Genomic DNA, 21,071 nt, shown 5'->3' with positions numbered 1-21,071 from the left:
TTGCCTTTTTAATTGAATCCCATCTCCACAAGCACAAAATCTACATAGACTACTTGATACTTAACAAGACAAGCGTTTTTACAATTGTGGATGGAAAATTAGGATGAAGAATGGCTTATAGGTGTGAAAGTTTGAGAACTAAAAGGTGAGAGCGAGAGTTAAAAGAGGCTATTAGGATTTTGCTTTTGCCCCAAATGCAGCTTTAATTTTACAGAAAAAGTAAAAAAAATAAAGACAAGGCATACTAGCCCAATCTAGTTCTGCACAAGAACTTGGAACTGGACTAGTTATTTCCAATTTCCATGGTAACTACTTGAAACTGGTTAGTCCAATCCAATTCCCAAAGCTCAATTAAGATCAATGCTCACTCCTAACCATTTTTACCACCACAACTTATCATGCACTAGTATTGTTTATTGTGATTTTTATATAAAGTGTCATAACACATGAAAACTTAAATATATTTTCAATGAATGGCTAAAACTCAATATGTGAAAGTTAGCAATCACAAGTTACATGAGAAATGTTTTCTTGATGAATCGTGTAAAATCCCATCTATGGTGGACACTCACAACGAGTGTTTTTCCTCTTTTTAGTTTGGAGACTTGTGACGTTTTGATGCGATGGAATTGAGTAGAACAAAGAAATTAATTAAGATAGAGCAAAAGGAATAGGATATAATAGATTCCTATCTATTTGTTTAGCAAATTATGGGAAGAGAATGGAATAGGGATATTGTACTTATTTGTGAGAAAATATTGAATGAGTGGAATAATTTGATAAATTATATACAATCAATTATTATAATGATGATCACTGCATTGAAATATGATCATTTTAAAATTTAGCCATTATTATAAATCAATTAAAATATATAAAAAACTGAAGTTTAAAAAAAAATTATAATTACTCTTTCTCTCAAAGAAAGAATGCGCAAGGTCCATTTTGTAATTTTATTTTCACATTAACGGAATATATTAATATATTTTTTTTGGGTTGGAGAATATATTAATTTTTCTTGGAGAATTTGAAAAGGAGGCGCTATTCCTGTTCCGGCCATTTCAGACGGTTTTGGATTCGCCATTTGGAATTTCCCGCTAATTCCTCCCCATGTGGCGATCCGACACCAGCATCGCATCTCGCCCGTCCATTCCCCCAAATAACCAACGGCTACAGATCTCGATCCGCGTCCTCGCTCCCCATTGGCCAACCGCCTCACCCCATCTCCCCCCGAAAAACTACATAAGCTCCGCAACCAGCCGCAAGCTTCGTCGTCAAGCTCTCTCATCCTTCGCGCTCAAACTCAATCTCGACCGCCGGCGAAAAAACCCAGAGAAGATCTCCGCCGTTCGACCATGGCCGGAAGAGGGAAGGCGCTGAGTGGCTCCGCCGCGGCGAAGAAGCCGAGCTCCTCCCGCAGCTCGAAGGCCGGCCTCCAGTTCCCCGTCGGCCGCGTCGGCCGCTTCCTCAGGACCGGCAAGTACGCCGACCGCCTCGGCGCCGGCGCCCCGTCTACCTCGCCGCCGTGCTCGAGTACCTCGCCGCCGAGGTAAGCCGCCTCCGTCCGCCGTCCGCCGGTTCGGTCGCGGGCCCGAGTCCGATTTCGAGTTTTCTGATTTCTCGCCGGTTTCGAGTTGTGCAGGTTCTGGAGCTGGCCGGGAACGCGGCGAGGGACAACAAGAAGACGCGCGTCGTGCCGCGGCACATCCAGCTGGCGGTGCGCAACGACGAGGAGCTCGGGCGGCTGCTCGGCGCCGTCACCATCGCCAACGGCGGCGTCATGCCCAACATCCACAACACCCTGCTGCCCAAGAAGGCCGCCGCCGCCGGCGGTGCCCGGGCTCCGCCGCCGCCGCCGACGACGCCTGAGCGGCCCGACCGAACCCCTTTTCTTCTTCTTCTTCTTTTTCTTCTTTTCATGTTCAGCGTAGGAAGAATAGAGATTGTGGGTAGGAACGATAAGGAAAATGGGGAAGTGGGTTTTGATGTATCAAGCGATTAGGCATGTAAATTGAAATGGGATTGAACTTTGTCGTCGTTCTTGTTCCGACGAAAGCCGAAATCAAGAGCAGCAGATGTTTCTTCAAGCGAATTCCGTCAATTCTTGTTCTTACGATAGCAGAATACAAAGAGCGGCGAATGCTTCTTCAAGCGAATTCCGCGATGAAAGAATCAATTCAAGTTCAAAATGAAAATCAAATCTTGTTCTTTGGATCCGAATCCAAAACAATCAGCGAAAAACAGAGACGAAAAGCAGTGAACTTTAAGAACACGAAAGAATGAATGGAGCTGTCTGGGAATCCGACGTTATAGCTAAGCAGGTTCCTGTCTCGGCGGCTGAGGACGACCCGACCGGTCTTCTTTTCTTGCCGCCTTGGCCGACACGAAGTAGGCGACGGCGAAGAGGCCGTGGAAGAAGCACAGCACTCCCCCGATCAAGAGGAGCCGGTGGTGGGCGAGCCCGCAGGACCGCCGCGACTTGGAGTTGTGCAGCGTCCCCATGATCAGCATCAAGAAGGCGACCGCCAGGATGATCCTGAAAATCGCGGTAGCGCGACGTTAGTTTCAACTCGATTTTTCGTCACAAAACTCGGCATGGTACGATTTCCGGGGCTCGATCGGCCTAGCTAAGGCTCACCTAGGTCTTCAATCCTTCTATCAAAGATAAGATCAATGTGTTTTTAAGTTGTGGCGAGTTTGGAAAATAGCTTGTTAGGCTTAGTATTTGGCCCGGCTTGTCCGTTTGATTAATCAACCACTTATATCTCTAACTTTTTTGACGTGCAACTTGCAATTTTTTTATTTTATTGAGAGATACATTCTAGACTTACGAAGAAACTTACTTTTTCGTGCTCGAGAATACTGATCTACTCATTTTCCCAAAATGTGAGGATCATCGAGAACATCAAGATCCACCAAATTGGTATCTATGAATAGCATAACATGAACATGATACACAAATTTATGATGTGATAGTTGTTTGCTTAATTGATGTCAAGAGTTGAACATTTCAATAAGACCAACAAATGGAACTCTTGAAATTTGGATGGATGCTTATCTTTGTACACTCTTGACACATTTAAGCCAAATTAAATTAGGCATATCTACTCAACAATGTTATGTGTAAAAAGATAAAGGGGTTGGTATAGCAACAAGACATAGGATTCCATGTGTCCCATGCTACTCGGTAAGGGTCTCAATGGTTCACTTGGGTTCATATTTTTGGGAAATCCAAACCGAACAAAATTGAATTGTTTAGGTTTTTTGATTTTCCTTTTTGTGATATTAAGAAGAGGATTTTAGCGAAAAAGTAGAGAGAAGTAAATTGTAATGGATTCAGTTGAAAATATTTGAACTGAAATAAAAGCCAAATAAAAGCCGATTATTTTTTTATTATCCAAACCGAAACTGAAATCAACTAAAAATGCATGAAATTTCAGTTCAATTTTGACACTCTTACTACTCGGGTTAGAGCATCTCCGAAACTCAAAAGGAAAAAAAACATGCCTGGAATTCGAATATCCACGATAATTATTTTCTCGAGGAAAATTGAGAAAAAGAAAGAAAGAAAGAAAGTACCAGGAGAAAATGAGAGAGGCCACGGCCAATTGCTTGTTGGCGGTCACTCTATTCAAATCCTCCCTGGACCGGATCCAGACGCACCCGCCCATCCAGTTCCCTACGGCGTGAGCCAGCGCCAGCAGCACGCACGCGGCCAGCCCCAGCCCGAACGCCTCGCGGCTCGGCTCGCGGCACTCGAACACCCACGCCTTCACATGCTTCACCTGTCGATAGAGGAGGTGGTCAGTACGGTTAAACGCCGCCTAGGCTCGGGCGGGTCGCGACAGTGGCATCGCCCGATGATTGGTCTCACCTTGTTCTGAGCTATCTCGGCCTCGATGCCCATGATCCCAGCAACTACGTCCATGGCCACGATCAGCAAGCAGATCAAGAATCCCGTGTTCTTCGCCATCTCCGGTCGGCGGATCAGAATGTATCGGGCAGGAAACGGATTGAGGGCGGCCGCGGCAGGCCGAGTGTTATATCCGGAACTCGCGAGCTATGGAATCCGAACAAAGCAGGGACAGTTCAGCTGTGATCGATCTGGTATGGGGGAAAAGCTTCCCTTTATTTTCTTCCCTTTTCACTTCTTCTTCTTCTTCTTTATTCCTGCCTTGCAGCAGCCTTTCAGCGTAAAAGTGAAAATTCGGATTCCTTGCATGGAGGAGAAGAAAAGCAAGCACAACTTCAGTATTGGCGATCTTGCTCGAACAGCAAAAAAATAATTAGTGACGAATAACCCATCTTTTAAAATTTCTCTAGTGAATTTCACTATACAAAAAACGGGTAATGTTCGACTAATACATTATTTGAATGGGTTTTTTAGTATGTTGGATCTCTTCCGTCATGTAACTGGTAGAAATGAAATTATGCATATAATTCTATTCAGATGGGAGAGTAGATCCATAATAATAAAAAGAAAGTTGAGAAATAAAGTATTTGTGTTTCTTGTAAGAGTTTTAGTAAAATTGGTTTGAGAGTGATGTTGACATTTTCGGATTAAATTGTTTTAGTTGATCGATAATTAAGTAGTTTCTTGAGAACCCCCTCGCTATAACGAGAATAGCCTTGACTTTGACTTGATCGAGGAGGACTTAGGGTTTGAAACTTTCGTGCAATTGAGGACCATACTTAGAGATCGGATGAAAGAGAAGGAAATGAAGGAAAGGTCATGAGTCATACCATAATTTACGTCATTGTCATGTGTAGTTAAATGATTTGAAATGTATTTTCTTGATAATGATTATTTGTATCACTTCTTATCAAAACGGACAAAAATATCCTGTCATCTACAAAAATGCTTATAAATGAATTGTAGTCATGATGAAAATATTTTCATCAATTAATTATTTCAAGTGATATAGGCAATTATCTTTAAGAAAGTGTTTTCTAAATCACTCATATTTTGCAAATAAAATATCGTGCGATTTATGTTAAATTACTATTGCGAAAATGCAATTACAATAATCTCCACTTTCTCATTTCTTGAGAATAATTCCACATGAACCCAAGAGCATAAAGAATCCGGACAGAATTACCCAAATAAAGAAGTAATTGATGTGTAGAATTAGCAATTCCAATATTAGATGAGTCACGCCTTGATGGCATTGGATTCGACGAGTTGGTGTATAGACTTTTTTTATTTTTTTATTTTTATGTAATTATCTTTTTTGCCAAGCTTTGTAATATTCTTTATACAGTTAGGTGGGCTTGAACACGACATTCTTTTAGCCCTGACGTGACCATTAAACAGTAAAAAAAAATAAAAATGTAGTCCGATCATACATTGTCTCGTGAATTTTCCGTGCACCCAAATTGAAGAAAGGCCTAAAGCATCTGGAAAAATACTAGATTCATGATAACCATATTTTAAGAGATTTGAGTTTTGATATATAGGTATCACCTTTAAATTTCAAGAGCACAAAGAATCTGAAAAGACTTACCCAAATAAAGAAGGAATCGATGTGAAGAATTAGCCATTAGGCAGTTCCAATTTTAGACGAGTCGCGCCTTGATGGGATGGGATTCCATGGGTTGGTATATGGACCTATTTTTTTTTTATTTTTTATGTAATTATCTTTTTTGCCGAGCTTTGAAATATTCTTTACATATTTAGATGCGCTTAGATAAGACATTCTATTAGACCATGTGAAAGTTAACAAGTCAAAAGAAAAAAAAAAGTCACGTGGTCCAACCCTACATTGTGCCACATGAATTTTTCATGCACTAAAATTTAATGAAGCTAATAGAAAGGCTCAAAGCATCGTGAAAATACTAGATTCTCGATAATTCAATCACAGTTAACCATACTTTAAAAGATTTGAGATTGGAATTGTGATTAATCTTCAATTTCGTATTAAACATTGTAATACATTATTACATCTTTGGCAATTATGCGGTTTTGGATAGCAATTAAAGTACATGAATCAATTTAAGTGTCCATTATTAATTCCTGTAAGTAAAACTTTTGTTTGCGCTTTTTTCTCGAAAAGCAAAAATCAGCATTTGATTTCTTGCCTGAATTTAAAAAATCATTCAAATATAAGATAAAGGGAAAAAACAACAAAAAAACAGGAACCAGACTGAGGAGCACTTAGGGTTTGATACTTTAGTGCAATTGAGGACCAAACTTACATAGAGATCAAATGAAAGAGAAAAAAGGACGGAAACGTCAGGCCGTATTTTACATCTCTATTATATATAGGTATCACCTTTAAATTTCAAGGTTTTATTTGTTTAACAAAAAATGAATAATTTGAAAAATATTTTTCTTGAAGATAATTGCTTGTATTGCTTACAAGAGCGAACGGACAAAAAAAATATTTTTATTATTCATGAAAATATTTGGACATAAACTGTACTCAATGATAGCAACATTTTTTATTAAATAATTATTTCGAACCACACATGCGATTATCTTTAGGAAAGTACTTTCCAAATTATTCATATTTCATTTTTATAAATCACTAAAAAATTATTTTAACGTCCACTTTCTCATCTCTCGAGAATAATTCCACGTGACCCCAAGAGCACAAAGAATCTGAAAGACTTACCCAAATAAAGAAGGAATTGATGTGTAGAATTAGGCAGTTCCAACTTCCAATATTAGATGAGTCGCGCCTTGATGGGATTGGATTCGATGAGTTGGTATATGGACCTATTTTTTTTTTTTTATCTAATTACTTTTTTTTTGCTGAGCTTTGAAATATTCTTTACTCATTTAGGTGCGCTTACATAAGACATTCTATTAGACTTGACGTGACCGTTAACCAATCAAAAGAGATTAAAAAGTCACGTGGTCCAACCTTGTTGCCATGTGAATTTTTCGTGCACTAAAATTCAATGGAGCTAATAGAAAGGCTCAAAGCATCATGAAAATACTATATTCACAATAATTCAGTCACGGCTAACCATAATTTAAGAGATTTGAGATTAGACTTGTGATTAATCTTCAATTTCGTATTAAACATTGTAATACATTTTTTATATCTTTGGCAATTATTCGTTTTTTTAGATAGCAATTAAAGTACATGAACCAATTTAAGTGTCCATCATTAATTCCTCTAAGTAAAACTTCTGTCTGCGCTTTTTTCTTGAAAAGCAAAAATCAGCAATTGAATTTCTTGCCCGAATTTAAAAAATATTCAAATATAAAAAAAATAAAGGGGAAAAAACCAAAAAAAAAAAAAAACTCTATACTATATCCATTATGGCACATTTACTAGGAAAAATACCAAAATAGTCCTAAAACTTTTGTATTCGTATCAAGTCAGTTATAAACTTTTTAATTGGACCAATTTAGTTCTAAACATTTTCATATTTGTACTAATTCAATCCATCCGGTTAATTTAAGTAGGAAATTGTTTATGTGGCCGTTAAGCGGTCTTATGTGGCGTCACGTGGACAAATTTTATAATTTATATATTTTTTCATATTTTTTAAAGTTTTTTTTTTCTTTTCTTCTTAACCCTTGGCTGGTGAGGTTCCCGGCTAGCCGACCATTGTTGGCCACAGGCTGGTCGGGGCGAGGGGCCCCGCGCCCTCACCGGCACTGGCGAGGGCCGCCGTGCCCTCGCCAACTTATTTACTTCTAATTTATTTTTTTATGACTCCAAAAACTTTAAACTTGTACTCATATGTAAGTTTAGGATATTTTGGTAAATGTATCATACCGATAAAAGGTTAGGGTTGTTTTTTTTTTTTTTGGTCTTAAAAAAGATTTTCTTGGGGTAAATGTGTCATAATAGGTAAAATTTAAAGTTTTTGGTGACCTTTTCTCTTGAAAAATTCATATGTGAATCTATACGCCAACATTTGGATGTCGAAAAAATTTCAAGTATTTCATGATAAGAGAAACTCGAACCATGTTGGTTGCTAGATTTAGATGATGCGGAAAACGAAAAGAAAAAAATTCCATCGAAACATGCCAAAAACTAAACTACATGTTTTGAACTCAATAAAGCACACACGTCAGTCTCTGGCCGACCGGACCTGAGCTGCTCAGGATTCATTTAGCCTAGACCACTAGAAAGTAGAAACAATTATTCGAAAATAAAAAATATTAATTAAAAATAAAAATAACTATTTTTTGGTTATATTCCAACATAATGTCAAATGAATAATCTGAGTATTAAATGGGGCCAAAAATAATATAGTGTTACGGGTTGAATTGGAGAAAGTAGCTTGAAAAAACGAGGTTTTATTCTATAATTTTTTGATTTTTTATCCATGTTATTTTAATTTTTTTTTCATGTCAATTGGTCTTAATCTATTAGGCTTCTGAAATTTTATAACCATCAAACTAACATAGTTGGCAAAATAAAGGATGAAAGAGCTGGGGTTTTGCCTGAACCAGTTTGGATCGAATTGAGTTATTTCGGTCCATTTTGGATTGCATTGCCGATGCTTTCCTAGTGCATTCGTTAAATCTAAGCTATTTCATCATGAAAAGTTATTCAACAACTCTAGTGTGCGTGGATATAAATGAAATAGGACCGTTGATTGGGGAAATCCCTTGTAGGACTTCAACGGTCCATATTCAATTTTGGTTAGGTTTGTTTTACGGAAAATGAATAATTTGAAAGATATTTTCTTAAAAATGATCATTGGTATTATTTATTAAAATGAATGAATGAAAGATATTTTCATCATCCACGAAAATATTTTAATATATACCGTTATAAATAATGAATTTTTTTTTATTGGCTAATTATTTCAAGCAATGCAAGTTGATATTTTAGGAAAAATATTTTCTAAATCATTCATTTTTCGCGAAATAAACGGGATATTTGTTTCATTTAGGGTATGAAAGGGAATCAACGACGACAAGATTGGGCCGAGGCCCAGCCCAAAGAGAGCCCGTTCAAATGGGCCTCGGCCGCCGAACGGTTCGGCCCACCCTTATCGCCTCGGCAGAACGAGGAAAACATGGGGGAGAGGCGTTCTCGCGGCGATTCTCACTTTCTTCTCCGGGGAAAAATATATCTGGGGTGGAGGCTCGCCGTTTCGCAGCGCCAGATTCGAGCTTCTCTCGCCGGAGGAGGAGGAGGGCGACCGACCCGACCGAACGAACGACCGTGCTTCGCGAGAGGCGATTTCCGCGGGAGAGCAGAGAATCCGACGCCGGAAGTCGCGCTCGGTGGTGGGTAGAGAGGGCGAGAGAGAGAGAGAGAGAGAGAGAGAGAGAGAGAGAGAGAGAAGGGGAGGGCGGCGATGTCGAAGAAGAAGGCGTTCAGCGGCAGCACCATGACGCTCAAGGACTTCCACGGCGGCTCCATCCCCTCCGATCTCCCCCTCCCGTCCGCTCCCGGCGTGTAAGCTTCTCCGAACCCCCCCTCGAGGGCCCTTGATGTTGTTTTTATCTGCGTGTTCTTTCGCGAGCGTGTTCCCGTGTCCGAGGTTAACCCTCTTTCGTATTTTGTCGGATCTGAGCTTTGGGTTTGCTCTTAGCGTCCTCTGGGTGTAATGGGGTCTGCTTGATTTGATTTGGGTCGGTTGGTTTTGTGGTGTTGCTCATTGATGGATGAACTGGATCTGCGCCTAGATGGGTGATGATTAATGCGTTGTTTTTTTTTTGGGATGCCGCAGCACCGCGAGGCCGTCGGACCGTCCGGGATTCGAGAGGCAGGCACCGTGGGGGAACCCTGTGGGCCGTCCTGATGTCCGTGCTCGGCCGAACTCGTCCCCGGCGACCAGGCATTTCGATGACAAGTCGCCGTTCCTCAGTCAGACTATGCCGATCGGCCGGAATTTCGACGAAGACGAGCGCAAGCCCCTCGATGGAATATCGGCCCCGCGCCGGACGATTAGCGATGACAGCATCCGGGTTTCTTCCCGTGTGGAGCTGAAGCCACAATCTGCCACGGTGGGCAGGGTTCCGAGTCAGCAGGGCCAATCTCAGGTTCTGCAATTGCCGAGCCATCCTCATAGCCCCTACCTTGGAGTAGCTGCAGAGGGTGCGCCATTGGGTATTAGTTCGACAAGTGCAGGTGGGAATAACAGGCCTGGAGTTCCTGGGTCTTCGCCGAATGTCTGGGCGGCAAGGAAGGAGGCTGCAGGTGTCGGAGAGTCATTGCAGTCTGCCTGGTCTGCTTCAAATGCTGCTTCCAAACTGGTTCATGTCAGTGCTCTTGAAAAGGTGTCATCTGGTAGGTGGCAGTCAAAACCAACGGTTCCGTATCAGGTCGATGTGGAAGTCAGTAAGTTTGCGGAGGAAGAAAGTGAGTTAATCACCAGGGGGGTTGATGATGGGAAGTATAAAAGGAGCAATGTGGTGGCTGTGAGGGAAAATCATGATGCACCGCTGGCAAGGCATGCGGAGAGGAATTTGAATATTGCTGAAGGGGTTCATGGTGGTAGGAAAGGATTGCCAGATCATATGAAGGTTGAGGATCTAGTGTCTTCTGATGGAAAAGAAAAGAACCCACTTATTTATTCTGAGTCTGTTAAACTGGTGCATACAGAGGGTAAACTTGGTCAATCTAGAGTGCAGCAACCAGTGCCTTCAGAAGCATCAGAGAGGCCTAAGTTGAAGTTATTTCCAAGGACAAGGCCATTGGAGAGTTCTGAACCACCTTCTGCTGAACCTAAACCGGTATGCATTCTTAGTGCTTCTACAGTTATCATTGTGGTTGTCTATGCTTTAATTTTGTTCCTGTTGCTTCTTTGATTGATATAGGTGCATCAGAGACCAATTGATTCGGTACACCCAGGAACAACTGATGAATTGCAGGGCATAGTGAATCCTGCGAAGCATGCTTTACATGGAACTGAAAGTGGGAGTCAGGTGGTAGAGCGTCCGAAATTGACCTTGAAACCAAGATCACAGCCCATTGAAGGAAACGGTGAACGTGATAGGTGAGTGAAGAATGTAGTCCTTTCATGGATGACTGTGCAGCCTGTCTTTGGAAATTGAGATTATTGCTCAAAAATTGTTTTGAGGATTAGTGCCATGGAATTTGATCTTTGTTATCCCCTAATGAAAAACTGATAACATGTGGGTAAATTGATGTATAACCACTTTAGTACATTCAGAATACAGTCTAATTTCTGAAAACACTTTCAAAACAGTGTCTTCAGAACAGTCATTGCCACACAATCTTGTGCTGCTTTTGTTTCTGAAAAACAAGGGCATTCTTCCAGAAAGACTGGTTGTGACAGAGTTTTCAGTTGCGAGTAAAATCTTCACACATAGGTTATCTACTTTCAAGAAGAGTCCCCATTAATATCATCTACGACGAACCGATGGGACACATGAGGTTCTATTCTTTCCTTTCTTAAAATGAAAATGGAGAAGTAATTCGTTTTTTTTTTTTTTTTCATGAGTGGTTTCTATTTAAGGTAATGCTTGACGGGTAATTCTTGCTTTTGTTTTTCTCATGTTGGCATTGTTGCTCTTCATGTCAGCTTTGGATGTTGTATCGATGTTGTTTGTCTAACCAGTATTTGCATGCAGCAGGTGCTTAAAATGTTTTAAGTTAGTCGAAAATCTTCTACCAGACTCAAACTTGTCTCAATTTGAGGCCAGAGAGACATGATTTTGTTAGACATAATCTTGGACATCAAGTACTTGAAGACATGACCTGTCCTGTTATGTGTTGATATACTTTTGGGCTTATTAACTTCATGGCAATGTAAAGATTCACTTTATTCTATTGAAGCAGGACAGTTGAATTTTCACTTGTAGTATAGTTACCCATCTAGGACCCTCACTAAATATTCTGTCATATGTCTACAAGACCTTATGTGTTGCTGTGATAATGATTTTTGCTTTGGCATGGGGGGTGGCTGAATATGCCAACAGCTTCGACAATTAGACTGAAGTTGTCATGCATGAAGATAGATTGGGCATTTATTTTTGAATGAATTCCCATTTTGTCTTGGCAAATAAGATCTTTTCAAAGCAGTTGGTACAAGAATTGTAGAGTTGTCTCAGTGATACACGACTCATGGGTAATTACGCTGTTATTTAGATGGCTCCCTGGAGCTCTCTCTCTCTCTCTCTCTCTCTCTCTGTGGACATCTGTATATATTGGTGCCTTAAAAGGGGTGGATCTCATTAATTCTTTCCTAGATCATTGCATTGAAACAGTTTCTCTAAGGAATTCTTACATGCTATCTCATATGATTGATGCAGGAATTCAGTGTTTGGTGGTGCTCGTCCACGAGAATTGGTGAGTGCTTGTATATGTTTCTCTCAGGAATATTAAATAGGTTTATCTTCCTAATGATTACTGCAATTTTCTGTATCTGGATAGATTATAACTTCGTTAGCCACATGGCGCAAGGTCAAGTTTTGATGTCTCCTTCTAACTTACCAATTTATTTAGGTGTAGTTATTCCCATTGGATAATGCAGGCCCCCATCACAAATTTGTAGTTTAGATTGATGCAATGTCAATCACTAATTCACTGCCATGGTTCATAAACTGTATGTTAAAATTTTCATTCACTCTCCCGTCAGTAGCCATTAGAAAACTAAAGAAGAGTGGGAGGATGCTACATTAGGCATATTGTTAGCTGGGCGACAAGATCAGCATAATTGATAAATCCAAAAAGAAGTGCAACTTTAATGGCCAAATTTGCAGTATACCCTTCTTAATGTCCTTTTTACTCTTTTCATTGGCCTTTCTCATTTTACAAGGGAGAGTTTCTCCTTGTGTTCTTATTGGTAAAAAAGAGGGGGCAGGGAGGTGCTTTCCCCTAGTTGTCTTGTTTTCCTTTGGGGATGGTGAAACTAGAAGCTTATTGTCCCGGTTTATGTCCCAACTCTATCACATATCTATTTATTTTTTCAGGTTCTTAGAGAGAGAGGGGTCGATGATGTTCCTGTCAACAATCGCGATTTGGGACCAAGTTCTGACAGGTGTTCACTTTAACTACTTTGTGCCTTCTTCGTTGTGCACATTTCGTGATGTTGATTATATTGGTGAACTTTTCTTTGAAGGTTAAAAAATGATGTTCCAAGAACAGAGAGAGCTTCTGGGAATGTTACACCTACCAATTACAGCGAACAATCTGAAAACCTTGTTATTGATCAGAGAAATGGGAAGAAATTTGAGAGGAAGGATCAAAGGATAGTTGAAAAAGATGATGCACAAAAGAGGAATTGGCGCAATGAGAATCGTCGGAATGGTAGAGAAGCAGAGAGGCAGCAGCCCCCTCAACATCAACAGCAGCAGCCAGAGAGGCGGCCTTCTCCTGAAACATGGCGCAAGCCAGTGGAGGAGCCACCAAAACCAGCTTCTCCGGAAGCAGGTGTGCGATTCGGCAAAGCAGCTTCAGCTGTTGAGCTTGCTCAAGCATTTTCTGGTTCATTCTCGGGTCAGCCGTCAACTCCAAAGTTGCCTGGTCAAAAGGGTATCCCTGCACAGCCGCAGATGCCCTTCTCACGGCTTACAGGTCCCACTCCTCGCCCACAGATCAATGGTTACTGAAATCCCTCCAAATTTGGTGTGTGCACATGCCTGATTGCAGTGGTTGGGTGCCTGGAAGCATTTCAATTGAGCATGTGCAGTGAAGCACATGATCCAGTGCTACTTATTTTTCTCCATTTTCTATTTGTCCTCTCTTTTGATTTATGATGGAGAACTTGCTGTAAGACAACCGGATTCTTGCACTGAAGTCCTTGAAGGTTCTGTTTGCAACATCAATCGTCTCCTTATCAGTCCACCTGAGAAATTAAATCCCTTGCGGTTCATTGAAATGCAGACGGGATTACCGGTTAACCCAAGTCACATGGGAGTGGAATCAACGCTTGAGTTCACAATTTGGATGCATGTGAGCTGGATCTTAGAGGCTGCTTTGGTTCATTTGATATATGCAAGCTGGGTGAAAACTTGGTGAAAGATCAGTTTATTGAATGATGGGGAGTCTTACCCTTTTTATACTGGAGTGTGAGCTTTTTGGTTGTTCTAGAACTAGCTGACCCTCATAGAGGGAAATCTATTGCCTTGACAGAATTTATCACTAACGTGACAGAATAAACAATGTCAGTGTGGATTCATGTGAATCTTCTTGTTTTGTTTTGTTTGGTTATTTTTTGAGTGATGCGGATCCTACATTATCTGTGAATTATAATCAGTCTAATTAAAGATTAAATTTTGTGCCGACACGCAGTATTTCCCTTAATTCTGACGGGCGATTTTCCTTGCGCAATCCACCAGAATAACTTTCAGCTAAGATGACGTTACTAATTGCTCAATTCGCACAAGAAAATCGAGTTTATGGATTTTGAGGAAATGATAGCACATTAATACCAGTGAATTTGGCGCTCGGCAAAGCTGATTCGCAAATACTATAACCGGGCCAGGAAGAAGCAGCTGGAAGGCATTCTTATAGTCCATCGCCTTGACAATTCATATCATAGACTCTTAATATGACGTTGAAGGATAAGAAGTAAGAAACATTTGTAAAATATAGTCAAGTGACTCCGTTGTCCTTTTTCCTCTTCGACCCCAAATTGGGAAAGTTTCTTGCATGGACCCCGGTCTACTAGACTAGGTCCATAGTCTACCGCTGATCATGTAAACACCATGTGTGAGATCCAAGTGTTCAGCCCGTGGAGATCGACCTGGTCTTAGTGGATCCGAGTCCGGGAAAAACTGGCCCTAGATTCAGATGTAGAGTCACCAAGATACTTCAGTGCTTCATATTTCTTCAGGAGGATATATTGCTTCTGGAATTTTGCTGGCCTGTTTATGCCTCTCATTCTTTGATTCTCAGCATGCAGCGATACTCCTCATGTTCCCCCACCACAACTGTAGCAGAAAGTACAGGCTTAAGGACAGATCCACGGACACATCTTTTCTATCCCCCTATTCATCTTTTTCACCCCAGGAACCAGGGAGAAAGGGTTACCTATTGAATCAATCTTCTCGTTATATAAGCACATTTAAATAAATGACTGCTGTTGCAAGCACAATTTAACTGTGACATCTAGTTTCTCATGAAACAAGCCATGTAGCTCTTTCAGGAAGAAGTAGATAACATACTCAAAGCTTACACTGCAGCAACTCTTCTCTACATGCTTCAACAACATCTGAGAGTTCATTGTCGATTCGTTGCAAAACTTGGCCACAGTTATCATTGATTTTCTCTTCTTGCTTATTAAAAGGTAAACAGCCCAAGCATAGGGTGAACTTTCTTCATTTTATTGGTAAATATAGGGTATAATGAGGAAGGAAAAACTTGGAATTGCTCTGGCTTATCCTGTTTGTGAACTCGTCATATTAATATACTAACTGAAGCATCATAGATATGGTAAAAAAATGTGAAACAAAGAAGTGTACCTGCTCTCTTGCCTGAATTCTACAATTTGGATGCCAATGATAGCTGGATGCTGAAGCTTGAGGAACTAGTCTTTTTTCAGCCTTAACAAGCCCAGATACCAAGATTTTCCACACACTTTATTTGTGAAGCTACTTTTCATGGGTACATCTAGATTGCTTGTCTCCCACTTACTGAAAGTTTTAAACCTCACTGAAACAATCTACATGACATGTTTTTTCTGAAGTCGCTTTCACCAAAATTCACCACAGAACCATTGGTCACTCTTAAAATGATGGAACTGATGTATATCTCTGATGACTGTTTCCCTATCTAAGAGTGAAGAAGCAAACTTGGCACTGTTTTGACAGTCAACACAAATTCCAAACATCAAAGGACGGTTCTCTTCTCCTCACTGTGTAAACAAGAGTATTCTCTCTCTTCTTATTCTACATCCTGCATTGGCAACTTCATATTCGGGGAATCTCCAATTTCCTTTAGTCATCCAATTAGTTTGCCCAAGTACGAATGTACTTCGGCAGCTTGGGGGTGCGAATAGTCTCCCATCATAAATGCATGCACCTGACCATTCACTTGGATCCATGATTGCCCAGGGTGCTTTTTAAGCCCTCCCTTTTGCATTTGATTTCTAACTAGAGCAGCCTGCTCCCATTTTTGATCAGTGGCATACATGTTTGACAATAAAACATAAGGTTCCTGATCAAGTGAATTGAGTTGGATTAGTTTCTCAGAAACCCACTTCCCCATATCACCTCTTTTGTGGAGTTGACAGGAAGATAGAAATGACTTCCAAATTGCAATTTGGTCAGATATGCCATTGCTATAAATAAACTCCTTAGCCTCATTCAATAAACCGCTTCGCCCATAAAGATCCACCATGCAAGCATAGTGTTCTATTCCGGGTTTGATTCCGTATACATCTTTCATGAGCCTGAAATATTCACGACCCTCTTCAAGCAGTCCTGTATGGCTGCAAGCAGTTAAAATACCAACAAAAGTTATCTCATTTGGTATAATTCCCTTATTTATCATACATTCGACAAGCCGAACAGCCTCCTTACCTCTCCCATGCAAAGCAAAGCTGAATATCATTGAAGTCCATAGCACAACATTCGAGTCTTGACTCTGCTTGAATACTGACAATGCATCATCAAGGCTCCCACATTTGGAATACATATCAATTAACGAGGAAGAAAGGTGAACATCCAGGTAATAGCCAACTTTCAGGATATAGGCATGGATCTTTCGACCAAGTTCTAATATACCAACATTTGCAGATGCTGAAATAATGCTTGTAATGGTAAATTTGTCCACCTTCATACATTTTTGGACCATCGTGTTAAATACTTCAAAGGCATTTTCATAGTTGCCATTCTTCACATACCCAGAAACCAATGAACTGCATGCATATGCATCCTTATAAGCTATCTCGGAATTCTCTGTGCTCATAAACATTAAAGGCCAACGATTAAATACTATTGAAGCCTTTTCAGTTTCTCCACCTTTGCAATACATGTCTATGAGAGAAGTCCTGATAAATTCATTACTGTTGATTCCCAATCTAATAACTATCCCATGAACTTGCCTTCCAACATCCAAAAGAGACAAAATACTAGCCAAACCCAGAGCTATGGAAAAGGTCACCTCGTTAAACACTGGTCCTTTTTCCTTCATCTCATAAAGCAACTCCAGTGCACTTCTTTCTAGTCCATTTTGCATAAGCCCATCTATAATCGTATTCCAACTAGCAACATCTTTGGAAGGCATCCTTTGAAATAAATTGAACGATTTCTCTGTATCTCCATCACGTAGGTAGGCACCGATCATTACATTCCAAGAAATGGTATTCTTGTCTCTCATCAAATCAAACAACCTCTCCGCAACAACAACATCCCCGCATTTCGCATAAACATCAAGAATAGAGTTCGCCAACACTGCATCAACATGAATTTGGTTTCTGATGATCCACCCATGAACAACTTTCCCCAGCTTGAGCTCATTTAAGCCCGAACAACACTTCAAGACACTTGACAAAGTGAAGTGATTCGGACAAACACCCTCGATCACCATAGCCCTGAAAAGATCCAAAACCATCCCGCAAGACCCGTCGCGCGCGAAGCTGGACAGAAGAATCGTCCAACCCCGGACGTCTTGCACAGGCAATACGCCGAACAGCTTCCGGGCATCACCCGACTTTCGAGCTTTCGCGTAAAGAGCCAGGACGTAGTTGCCAACGCTCGCATTCTGCACAGAGCCGCTCTTGATTGCCGTGGCGTGGAATGTCCCCGCCACCGTCTCCGTCCTCGAGCGGCCGACGGGAGCAGAGTGCTGATACCGACGCCGGACGCCATCGAGCTCCAAGATAGGAGGGTTCGCTGTTGCCGGGGCTCGAGAATCTCCGAAGAGTAATGGTGGGTGATTGAACAGGGGAAGGGAGCCAAGGCGTCTGCAATCAGCCCTCAAGTTCAGTCTCGCTTTCATAACCAATTTGCTTTCGAGCTTTTCCGCTATGTCTGCTTAACTGTATATGGTCTTGTCTTGTCAGGAGTTTAGTAACGGTCGTGGGGCATTAATAATGGAATCTACCAAGCACCATTGACAATTAAAAAAAAAAAATCATTTGTTGAAGATATAATCACTATTTGATAATGAATTATAAAAATGAATCACATGACGAAGGAAATAGCCAATAATATTCATATTTCTAACCCACCGGTAGGTAGGTGTGATGGTTTGGCTTTACTATCTCATCGTTCGAATCTCCGGATGCTCGCCACTTAAGTGGGGATCCTAGAGGTTGTTTACTGAGCCGACCCATGAGATTTTACGTCTAAATAGTGGTTTGTGACGACGTTTGAAATATTCATATTTCTAGTAATAAGTTATTTTACAATGCATAGTTTATTTAATTTTTGATACACATAGTAAGTACTCAAAATTAATTTATTCTTGTTTTATTTTTTTCCTATAAAGAAGTGATAAACGTATGGAACGGAATGACCATTTCATAACCAAAGTTATGAAACTAGAGAATGCGAATCATATTTGGTATGAGCATTTAATTTCTGGCTGATTCCTACTATTAGGAGAAATTATACGAAACTCCCTCGAATTTCGGAATAATACACATTCGACTCTAAACTGTCGACTGTTACCCATTATTCCCTTAATTTTTTTTTTATATTGTTATAACTATATTTTCCATTAGCACGTGCAGGACAAATTTAAGGGGTAAAAGTATACTTTCATCCCATTTTTGAAGGAAATCTCTCTTAGAGTTGCCCCGTTGAAGGCCATAGGCCTCTCTCACCTTCTGAATGGAACAACAATTTTCTTAATCGTCATCACAGCCACTGAAAGAAAAAAAAAACACTGATTTGTTGGATCCAACCAATCAACTGATCGTGTAATGTGCATTCTAATTATTTTGTCTTAATCGTCATCACAGCCACTGAAAAAAAGGGAGAGGTGTTCCTCCACTATTTCGTATATTCAATTGACCTTCTCAATTTGTTGTAATGAAGTCATGTTTAAAGATGGAAACTCTCAAGTATCAAACTTTACATAATCTTCATTTCTTCTCTTGAATTTGACAATTGTTCAACAACCCCCTCTCTTTCTCTCTTCGAACATTTCGTCTCCCCTTGAAGAAGAAAGTGAATCATTTCATCGGCATTACATAATCTGTTAGTAAACATATCATTTGGAAATCTTGTTGATAAAGAGCTTTTTGATTTTTCACGTCCTTAAAGTTTGTTAACAGCAAATTCTTCGAACTGATGCCAATGAAAAATATTGAGCATTAACCATTCTTGAAGAAATAGATGGAAAAAAAAGGAGAATATGCAGAATTAAAAGTGGAAGCTTCATAAATGCCGAGATGTGTTATCACTCCGCTTTCAAGGAAATACTAGCCCTTAAATATGAAATTAAAAAATTCAAAATCCATCTTATTGGTTATCATTTTCTTGTCAAGATGGATTTTGTTTCCTTTAACTTGATGATGAAGTTCAAACAGAAGTAGCAGCCTCGTCTGCAACTTATTAGATAAATTGAATGGTTTTAAAATATTCTTTTCAGTTCAACGATATGAAATGAGAAAATAATACTCTTGCATATCTTTTGACTACACCCAAGGAAGACTTGTCACTTTTCATGTTTATTTCCATAAGTCTTAATGGTGAATTCCAAACGCAAGACATGAGACCTAAATTTCCCAACAGAATATATCCTCTTGAAGTTCTGGACTTTGATCTAGTCTAATGCTCTTTTGATATTCTCACAAACCTCATGTGGGAATATCAATATAAAATCTTCAAAAAGTATGGCGGATTGGATTTTCAACCAAGTGGCGTGTATCCGGAATATCCATTTATTCATCCTATGTCTCTCTCTCCCGAAGATGAAATTCCAGAAGAACTCAAGCGGTTTATTAGTATGTCTACAATTGTCATACAATAGCCATTGAGTTTCCAATAACCAAAATACCAGGGATCATTTGCCAAGCATTTTGAGAATCTGGGGGTGGAAAATACATTCATTTCGCAAAAATGCTTTGCTGGTTCAAGACTCCAGCAGAGCGAAAGGCCTTTCTCACAGAACAGTTATGGACGTGTAGACTAGATCCAGAGTTGCAAACAATTATCCTTTTCTACAAGCCGTGGATGTCTATTAAAATTAGATAGCACCTGTTCCGGATACTCGACAAATGTAGGAGTTACAACATACAGAGCACAAGTAATTCCTGCCAAGCTCCGCAAGACATTCCCATGCTGTATTGGAGCTTCACCACGAGAATATCGGGAGCACAAGTAATTCCTCTCTTGACTTCCACACAGAGGGTGCGCTCTACGCACTCTTGAGGACGAAAATCGATCACGAAGGATCGGCCGACGTTCACCAATCGGCGCCGCCGCGATCCGATTGCAGCTCTGATCGGGCCGGTCCTCTCCTCGGATCCGGATCCGTCCTAGGGTTTACATGCGATCAGGATGTACAGCAACTTCAAGGAGCAGGCGATCGAGTACGTGAAGCAGGCGGTCCACGAGGACAATGCCGGGAACTACGCCAAGGCCTTCCCGCTCTACCTGAACGCCCTCGAGTACTTCAAGACCCACCTCAAGTACGAGAAGAACCCCAAGATCAGGAGGCCATCACCCAGAAGTTCACCGAGTACCTCCGCCGCGCCGTCCTCAACGAGGGCGGCCCTGGCCCCGGCCCCGCTCTCCAACGGGGACGCCGCCCCTCGTCGCCACCCTTTATGCCCAAGACCGAGCCCAAGGACGGCAGCGGCGGGGATGGGGACGATGCGGAGAAGGAGAAGCTGAGGGCCGGGCTGAACTCGGCGATCATACGGGAGAAGCCCAACGTGAAGCGGAACGACGTGGCGGGGCTCGAGAGCGCCAAGCAGGCGTTGCAGGAGGGGGTTATATTGCCGGTAAAATTCCCTCAATTCTTCACCGGTTGGTTGATGTTCTATTTCCCTAAGTAATTTGGTGATTCATTTGATGGTTTTTTACTTCCTTGTGAATGGGCGTATGTCGAATTTGGCGGTGATAAGCCGGTTTCTGGTATAAAAGATTAGCTGCTCTGTGTGGTGACGATGATGAATGGATTTTATGGTTGTCATGTGTAATTATTGGGACCGAGATAGCTAACCCTAGCTGCTATTCTCTGTGTCAAAGGAAACTTGGGTTTCACCGTAAAGTAAAGAGCTTTATGGTC

General features: G+C 40.9%; 4 protein-coding genes and 1 pseudogene across 9 annotated transcripts; 3 read left to right on the top strand and 2 right to left on the bottom strand.

Annotated features, from left to right (window-relative positions):
• The first annotated feature begins 1,255 nt into the window (after positions 1-1,255).
• LOC104445477 (probable histone H2A.3) lies at positions 1,256-2,066 on the top strand. Its single transcript, XM_010059384.3, is given in 3 exon segments — positions 1,256-1,503; positions 1,506-1,549; positions 1,643-2,066. Coding segments are annotated over 3 exon segments (552 nt in total). The 5' UTR covers positions 1,256-1,355; the 3' UTR covers positions 2,003-2,066.
• A 60-nt stretch (positions 2,067-2,126) lies between these two features.
• LOC104445476 lies at positions 2,127-4,119 on the bottom strand. Its single transcript, XM_010059383.3, has 3 exons — positions 3,875-4,119; positions 3,580-3,785; positions 2,127-2,536 (listed from the first exon to the last, which is right to left on the bottom strand). The coding sequence occupies exons 1-3, from the start codon at positions 3,971-3,973 to the stop codon at positions 2,314-2,316; spliced, it is 528 nt and encodes a 175-aa protein (XP_010057685.2). The 5' UTR covers positions 3,974-4,119; the 3' UTR covers positions 2,127-2,313.
• A 4,889-nt stretch (positions 4,120-9,008) lies between these two features.
• LOC104445478 lies at positions 9,009-14,170 on the top strand. Of its 2 annotated transcripts, none has more exons than XM_018874797.2 (6): positions 9,009-9,374; positions 9,649-10,654; positions 10,793-10,917; positions 12,197-12,233; positions 12,857-12,924; positions 13,006-14,170. In XM_018874797.2, exons 1-6 carry the CDS (start codon positions 9,274-9,276, stop codon positions 13,493-13,495), a joined length of 1,827 nt encoding a protein of 608 aa, XP_018730342.2. In that variant the 5' UTR covers positions 9,009-9,273; the 3' UTR covers positions 13,496-14,170. The 2 variants fall into 2 exon arrangements, with proteins under 2 accessions (XP_018730342.2, XP_010057687.2); XM_010059385.3 differs by having other exon boundaries at positions 9,010-9,374; positions 10,739-10,917; positions 13,006-14,159.
• Positions 14,171-14,519: 349 nt separating this feature from the next.
• Positions 14,520-17,875, bottom strand: LOC104445479 (putative pentatricopeptide repeat-containing protein At3g23330). 5 transcript variants are annotated; one of them, XM_039312274.1, is made up of 3 exons: positions 16,409-17,875; positions 15,350-16,309; positions 14,520-14,918 (listed from the first exon to the last, which is right to left on the bottom strand). In XM_039312274.1, the coding sequence occupies exons 1-2, from the start codon at positions 17,826-17,828 to the stop codon at positions 15,828-15,830; spliced, it is 1,902 nt and encodes a 633-aa protein (XP_039168208.1). In that variant the 5' UTR covers positions 17,829-17,875; the 3' UTR covers positions 14,520-14,918; positions 15,350-15,827. The 5 variants fall into 5 exon arrangements, with proteins under 5 accessions (XP_039168208.1, XP_039168206.1, XP_039168204.1 ...); XM_039312272.1 differs by having other exon boundaries at positions 14,520-15,269; positions 15,350-17,875; XM_039312270.1 differs by having other exon boundaries at positions 15,350-17,875.
• Positions 17,876-20,199: 2,324 nt separating this feature from the next.
• Positions 20,200-20,838, top strand: LOC104445480 (annotated as a pseudogene).
• Positions 20,839-21,071: the final 233 nt, after the last annotated feature.

This window comes from Eucalyptus grandis, chromosome 5 (assembly GCF_016545825.1).
Source record: "Eucalyptus grandis isolate ANBG69807.140 chromosome 5, ASM1654582v1, whole genome shotgun sequence".
Lineage (NCBI taxonomy): Eukaryota > Viridiplantae > Streptophyta > Magnoliopsida > Myrtales > Myrtaceae > Eucalyptus > Eucalyptus grandis.
The sequence above is the reverse complement of the archived record's forward strand: the minus strand, read 5'-3'. Positions and strand labels throughout refer to the sequence as shown.

Excerpts from the sequence above, each read along its gene's own strand:
- LOC104445479 (XM_039312272.1), bottom strand. The coding sequence starts at position 17,828 with ATGAAAGCGAGACTGAACTTGAGGGCTGATTGCAGACGCCTTGGCTCC.
- LOC104445478 (XM_010059385.3), top strand. The coding sequence starts at position 9,274 with ATGTCGAAGAAGAAGGCGTTCAGCGGCAGCACCATGACGCTCAAGGAC. Across the intron at positions 10,918-12,196 it reads GGAAACGGTGAACGTGATAG|GAATTCAGTGTTTGGTGGTG; the intron begins GTGAGTGAAGAA and ends TGATTGATGCAG. Across the intron at positions 12,925-13,005 it reads TTGGGACCAAGTTCTGACAG|GTTAAAAAATGATGTTCCAA; the intron begins GTGTTCACTTTA and ends TTTTCTTTGAAG.
- LOC104445476 (XM_010059383.3), bottom strand. The coding sequence starts at position 3,973 with ATGGCGAAGAACACGGGATTCTTGATCTGCTTGCTGATCGTGGCCATG. Across the intron at positions 3,786-3,874 it reads CCGAGATAGCTCAGAACAAG|GTGAAGCATGTGAAGGCGTG; the intron begins GTGAGACCAATC and ends CTCTATCGACAG. Across the intron at positions 2,537-3,579 it reads GCCTCTCTCATTTTCTCCTG|GATCATCCTGGCGGTCGCCT; the intron begins GTACTTTCTTTC and ends CGCGATTTTCAG.